At 31.5% G+C, this 7487-nt stretch overlaps 1 protein-coding gene across 1 annotated transcript; it reads right to left on the minus strand.

Moving 5' to 3' along the window:
- Positions 1 to 306: 306 nt before the first annotated feature.
- Positions 307 to 2676, minus strand: LOC25502098 (transcription repressor MYB6). Its single transcript, XM_039828560.1, has 4 exons — positions 2408 to 2676; positions 2041 to 2170; positions 697 to 1343; positions 307 to 552 (listed from the first exon to the last, which is right to left on the minus strand). The coding sequence occupies exons 1-4, from the start codon at positions 2538 to 2540 to the stop codon at positions 479 to 481; spliced, it is 984 nt and encodes a 327-aa protein (XP_039684494.1). The 5' UTR covers positions 2541 to 2676; the 3' UTR covers positions 307 to 478.
- Positions 2677 to 7487: the final 4811 nt, after the last annotated feature.

Here is a 7487-nt window from a genome sequence, read left to right on the forward strand (position 1 = left end):
GATGATAAGTCAATGCTTTTTCTCTCTTTATTTCTTTTTTGGTCCTTTTTCAATTTTCAAAGACAGGTTGGTAGTGTACTTATAAGACATGGAAATTTAAAGGGAGACACACTATTATCATTCATATTTCATAATTAGCATCAAAGTAAAGATGCTTTATACATCTTCAATATCACAAGCTATAAATTAAAAGACATGGAAATGTAATAAACCCATACGTTATTATCATCATAATAATATCATTCATAGTCCACCACACGTACTTTCAAATATATAGTGGATCAATTGATGAAAATGCTTTATATATATAGTATCTTCAAAATCAAACTCTGGTACCTACCAGTAGCAATCACCTTTATTATTTTTTTCCCTCTATAGGGTCAGAAACACAACCAATAATCTTCACGCATGCATGGCTATACATGACATGTATCTTAATTCACTCACTTTTTTACAATCTTTACATTCAAAACAACAATCAAAAGGGACAGAGAAAATTGAAAAAGATCATCCTCAAAAGGAAAAGAAGAATCCCTGCAAGTTTCAGAAAGCCTGGCATAGACCATGATAAAAAATTTCTCCTAGTTAGAAATGTCAAAAGAAGGGGAAAAAGAGAAAACGTGTAGGGACAGTGTTTTCACAATCAATAATTGTTATCTCTAAAAGAAGAAGAAGGAAAAGGAGAAAGTGTAGTACTGTTTGTTCCCATATTTGATGAATTTGGTGGCAGTTGTTCTTCCCCACCAAGTCCATGCCCTTGAACAATATTGTCCCAGAAAAGAAAGTTATTAGGACACTGTTGATGTGTTTCTTCTACCCAGTGACCCTGCAAGCATTCTAGTACTCCTCTATGATCTCCTTCCTCATCCATGTTTTCCACATTCTCTATCAAAGGTGGTAGATAATTCATTGTGTCCATTGAAAAAGTTGTTGATATTGGAGGAGGTAGTGATGACTGGACTTGATTCCATGTTTCAGAGCTCAAACCATTTATAGAATCTTGGAAGTATTGATCGGTTTGCAGATTACAACTGCTTTCTGTTGTTGTTCCATGAAGTGAATCACTAGGCTCAAACATAAAAATAGGGCATGTGGGAGAAAACAAGGTTGTTTCTGGTGGTTTTGCTGTTGTTATATTCTCTTGGTTGGCAAACTGGTCTAATTTTATATTAGAATAATTATAATTGAGGTGGGAATGATGAACAACATTTTGTGTAACATTATTGGTGGTTGAATTAGAGCTTGATGAATGCTTTCTTATTTTCTTTTTGATCCAAGAATTCCAGTAATTCTTTATTTCATTGTCTGTTCTACCAGGTAAGTGGCTTGCAATGTGAGCCCATCTGCATTTCAATTCCCAAATCAAATAAAGAAAATGTAAGATTAAAAGTACAAATATATATATATATATATATATATATACGCTTTATGTCAAGCCATAGAAACCTAATCTCTTTGTAATTAAGAGGTTTATGTGTGTGAAGGTGAGGCTAGGAACACAAATTTAACAAAGATTTCAACTGAAAGAAATTCAAGTGCCTGCTTGCTTAATTACTATCTAAAACAGAAGTTTGGAAGTTGGAACTTTCATAGCTCCTTCATATATAGCCTTAATTTAACCCACTACACCGATTTCTATATAACCTATTATATAATCACATTAATCATATATGTTTGGTTCAGGTTTATTATTAGGAAGTCACAGAAGCTTCATATTGGTAGCTTCAGGAATTTTACGTTCCACATGCATTGTGATGCAAGATTTGATTCCAACACGAATCCAAACATATGCTAGCTAGTGCTAGCTCTAGCTTTGGTTTGCTTTGTATATAGTTAGCCAAAACAGAAACTACTCCTGAAGACCTAATTAAAGTTCAATGTATTTTCTAAGCTGTTATTTCTCGTTTGATCAATACAATAAAGAAAATGGAAGCAATCAATAAAGGAAGATCATTGATGATTAAGTGATCGTGATTACAAATCAAAATCATATATAATAGGAGGTAGTGTAATATTGAATAAATTAACCACAAATCATACCTGTTGCCAACAACACTGTGAAGGCTAATAATTAACTTCTCCTCATCAGGTGTAAACCTTCCTCTTCTAATATCAGGTCTCAAATAATTTATCCATCTTAATCGACAACTCTTACCACACCTTTGAAGCCCTGGTTGTTTCAAAGGCAAGATCAAATTAATTCAGATGATGATCATGAATACAATACTTGGAACTGTTGGTTAATTAAAGCACATAATTTAATTTATATAATATAATTGTTGCAGTTGCAGTTCTATTATGTATCTACTACTATTAATCATCATCAGCAAGGTGGAAAGAGAATCTGCTAATTTTAAAATAAGAATTAATTTAGTTTATGAATGAAAAAGAAGATTTGAAGACTGACCAGCTTTGTCAGGAACTTCACTCCAACAGCCATAGCCATGAGTGGTAATGTAAGTGATGAGTTTTTCATCTTCTTCAGGGGACCAAAGACCTCTCTTAACCTTCTGTTGATTGCAGCAAGAATGCTGACCCATGCTTATGCTTTCTATAGCTATGTCGCCTTCTTGTATATTCCAAAGTTGCCTGGAGGATATCAAATTAATGTGCAAGTGCAATAGTTGTTAAGTCTCTCTCTCTATTCTCTTCCTTCCTTTATTTAAATAAAAGTGAGGGACTTTTACATGCCCTAGTTGGCGACATATATTTCAGAACCTGATCATCATGGGGTCCATATATGTTAGGGACCCAGTCCTTCATCTAACCCTAAAATGACACTTCATCAACTAAAACTCTACCTAGCTAGCTAATATAGCTAGTATTCATTACTAGTATATCCACTACCATTTTCTACGTACATCATGGTGGGTGGTATTATGGAGATCCAATATCTATTATACAGCCCTTTGAGAGATAAAGAAATAGAGATACATAATGATGTTAGAGATGTGATAGGTTAGATATATGATAAGAAAAAAGAGGTATTGATGAAACAGTGTTAAATGAGTGTATGAAAATTAAAGGTGTATATGTATCATTTTTGTATTTACCTTCCCTCAAAAAAAAATATATTTTTGTATATTTAATTATTGTGTTCTATTTTTTTTTTTTGGTATTGATTTTTTTTTTTTACATTATTTTTTTTTGTATTGATTTTAATTCAATATAATTAAATTAATATTTTAAGTCGTAATAAAATTAAATATGAATGTAATATTAATATGTGAGATAAAGTTGTGGGACTCAATATAGTTTTTTAGAATTTACTATTGAAGTTAAAAATAAATAAGTTACTTCAAGATGATGTGTCGCAATAAGACCTACAAAATAATCAAGAGAAATGATCAGATTGAAGGTGCTCTAATACAACATCTATATATCTAAAAGATATACCATTTGAAAAGAATCTTCACTTACCACTAAAGTTCAGAGTTAATTAAAAAAAGAAGAGGGACAGAAAAGAAAAGGAGAGATCGAGAGAGAGAGAGAGAGAGAATATCATGCACCTGATCTCCTTCTCTCTGTCTGCAATTATTCAGCATCCTTATTATGACAACATGAGTATATGGATCTGTTCCTGAGAACGACCGGGAGGATTATTCGAAGGGTAACGTAGAAAAATGTGTCTTTTTTTGGCACTCAGTTATTTGGTATATTTGGGATCTCATAAACAAATGTATTTCTCCAAATAAATCTTTGCATGGTCTTTGATATTGTAGAGCAAAAAAGTTAGGTTTTTGAAATGGTTTTGGTATGTTTGCTTAAGGGGTAACCACCCTCTCCTCTTGGCTTCTATTGTTTTTGTGTAGACCCTTGCTACTTTTATATATCAATTTTTTTCCTGTTCTTTTTGTTGTTTGATTTTGAAACATCATATATTATAAAAACGGTTCCCAGCATAAGACGGACAGGAAAAACGAAAAAAATAAAATACAAATGTCATGTATAAGCTGCACCGAACCCCAAACAAACAACCACCAATGACACCCGAGTGGCTAAACACAGTCCGCCAAACACCAACACACGCCCATACATCAAAGCAAATCGAGAGAGAAAAGCCCTTCCCTACGTACCACAAACCTGTCACATTCATATTTGAACTACTCCCTCCGAGTTCAACATATATAAATAATTTATTTTATATAATTGAATTTAGAGTATTTAAGTATCACAATGACCATCCAAATGAAATTTTTGTTCTTATGTCTAGATCGGTTTCTAGAAATCAGATTGAAACAAACTAATTTGATTTATATAAGGGTCAAAGCTCTTCACATGCTTTGCTTGGGAGTTCGATGGAAAAAGAATGAGAGGATTTTAGAGGGCAGGGTAGAAAACCGAAACATGTTACAAACTCTCCCGTTTTTGGTAGTGTTTTACAAAGGAATGCAACGAAAATACGGATATATATTATTTTGATGGTTTTGTAAAATTAAGTAACAGCTTCTTTAAAAAAAGTTTAATGATATGTTTCGTCCTTACAATTAGGCGTCATTTAAAAATTAGTTTCTGTAATCGCTAATCCTAACAATTTACCCTTGCATTGTTTAATCATTTAAAATTTCGTCATTTGAGCAACTTAATCACTACCAAGTTATCAAATTAACAAAATGACATGAGAATGGACAAATATACCCTCGTCTTTATTATGTGAAGAAGATGAAGACAGGGGTAAAAATGTCATTTCACGAATGGATGACGAGGTATTTTTGTCCATTCTCATGTCATTTTGCTAATTTGATGACGTGACGGTGATTAAGTTGGTCAAAGGACGAAATTTTAAATGATTAAATAATGCTAGGGTAAATTGTCAGGATTAGTGATTACAGGGACTAATTTTTAAATGACGCCTAATTATAAGGACGAAACACATCATTAAGCCTTAAAAAAATAAAAGTAAGAGTTTAATTTTTTCTTTCTTCAAAATTCGATAAAATTCTTTAAAACCTCCCCCAATTAGTGTATTTTTTGAATTCTCTTCATGCATACTCCAATGCAAGGCCTTTGGATATACTTTATTTGAACATGTTTGGTTAGAACTTAGAAAGTCAAAAGGTAAAAAGATGGGTTAAATAAAACATGAAAATCAAATTTTGAGCTAATACAACATCAATCGTTAAACTGAAAATTTATTGAATGTAACTGTTAATGCAATTCTTTAGATGTAATTTGATCTCTTCTGTATGTACTCACACTACAAAACCAATCATCATTGTTGATGTTACCACTATGCAACAATTTCAACTCTAATAAAACCAGCACTCATATTGCCCGAACCAGTGGACCACTAGAGCAGACAACTAGTGACTTAAAGTGGAATTGGGGCTGCATTGATAATTTATAATTTTGATAAAGCTAAAATATGTTTTTGGTCCTTATAAATATAGCGAGTTTGAATTTTGGTTCCTGGTAAAATAAAATTTTGAAATCATTTCCTGCAAAAAAATTTATTTTTTAAAATAGTCCTTAGGCCCATTAAAACGTCCATCTATCATCCTAATGCCGACGTGGCGTACGCTGACTGTGCATTAGTGGTCACGTAAGAAACTATTTTTTAATTTTGAAAAATCATTTTCAGTTTTTAAAAATAGATAACCTTATTTTAATTAAATAAACTATATTTTAATTAAATTCAATTCAATTCAAAACTATAAAGAGAAGGGGAACAATGTTCCTGCACTTCTTTTACTAGAACTTCATTTTTTTTTCCTTATCTTTTGCAAAACGTCATTTTTTTTTTCTTTTCTTCTTCTTCTTCAACCCATTCCTCCAACATTATCAGATCCTTCTTGACCAGCATTTCCTGCTTCACTATTTTTTTAGAGGATTCCTGCTTCACTATTAAAAACGTTTTATTTTTTCCCTTTCTTCCTCTTCAACCCATTTTTTTCCGTTTCTCCTTCTTTAATCCGATCTCGCCATGTTTGGACTCGGATCTGCGTTTTCTCTCACCGAGTCTCTTGTAGATCTGCGTTTTCTTCATTTCTGGGTTTCAATCGGATTTGAATTTGGGGATTAGGGCTGTGGTGAGGTCGCCGGCGGGTGGTGGTGACGGTGGCGATGAGGGAGTAAGAACCAGGGTGATAATGAATTTGGGATGAACTTGGTGATGATGACGCTTGACTATTTGATTTGTTTACTGATATCATATGAGTTTGCTGATATCATTTGATTTAAGAAGATTAAATATTGTTTGGATGAACTATACTGATTTTACTGATTTGTTGTGGATACCATGACTATTGTTTTGGACTCTGACGACGTTGTTATGACTACCGCAGATCTGAGTTTTTACATAATGGTGTTCAAGCTGCTGTTAATGTGTATAAGGTGGAGGAGATTTTATTTCACTTCCTTTTGATGAAGATGGATTTTGGGAATTTTCTTTTTCACGCGCTGCTGTTAGTGTTTCCAAAACAATTTGTTGAATCTTCTTTAATTGTAACTTCCACAGCAAATTAGCATATAAGCATTTTTATAGAATTGTTTGGTAAAAACGTTTGGTAACAAAAAAACTAGCTTATAGCTCCTTGGATTAGCTTATAAGTTTGTTGGATGAAAACGTGATGTGTTTGGTAACAAACTTTTCTCATGAGCTTATAGTGTTTTTTTAAAAAACTATTTCAAATAGTTTTTGAGCTTATAGCTGGTAGTTTTTTATATTTTCTTCCAATTTTAACTTTTTATTAATATAGTTTAATTTAATTTAATTTAAAAAAACTTATCCACATTCTTATTCAATTGCCCACGTTTAAATTAAAACTACCCACAATCTTTTTCAAATTTTTTTGTTCACTTTCTTTTTTACATACTCTTAATTCAATAATAAATAATTTTATAAAAAATTTACAATAAAGTGTGAAGAAAGTTTAGTTGAGTAAAATTCATTAAAAGAAAGTTTTGTTAAATAAAAAATGTCAATTGAATTTATAAATACATTTATCATTTGGGAGATGATAATATTTTGAAATAAATTTAAACATTTAAAAAGAAATACAATAATTAATAAAAATTGTATATATGATTTATAAAAAAAGATTGTTCTTTTACATCATTTTATATTTATCAGCCACTTGAACAACTAATTTTACCAAACACTTTTTATTTTAATAAGCTAAATTTTCAGCTATCCGCTATCAGCCATCAGCTACCAGCTAGCTTATAGCTTCTTTTTACCAAACACATCCAAAAAAGTTAGCATATAGCTTGTTGGACTAGCTTATAAGCTTGTTTTGATAAAATGAGATGTGTTTGGTAACAAGCTTTTCTCATTGGCTTATAGCGTTTTTTAAGAAACTAATCCAAGTAGCTTTTTAGCTTATAGCTTGTAGCTTTTTATACTTTCTTTCCATTTTAACCTTTTCTTAATTTTATTTTATTTTATTATAATAATAAAAAAAAAACTACCCACCATCTTCTTAAACTAACCATGTTTGCCATGTATGGCTTTTTAAATTTTCTTGTCCACTTTTTTGTTTTTTTTT

The sequence above is a fragment of the Medicago truncatula genome, chromosome 8, assembly GCF_003473485.1.
Source record: "Medicago truncatula cultivar Jemalong A17 chromosome 8, MtrunA17r5.0-ANR, whole genome shotgun sequence".
NCBI classification, from domain to species: domain Eukaryota; kingdom Viridiplantae; phylum Streptophyta; class Magnoliopsida; order Fabales; family Fabaceae; genus Medicago; species Medicago truncatula.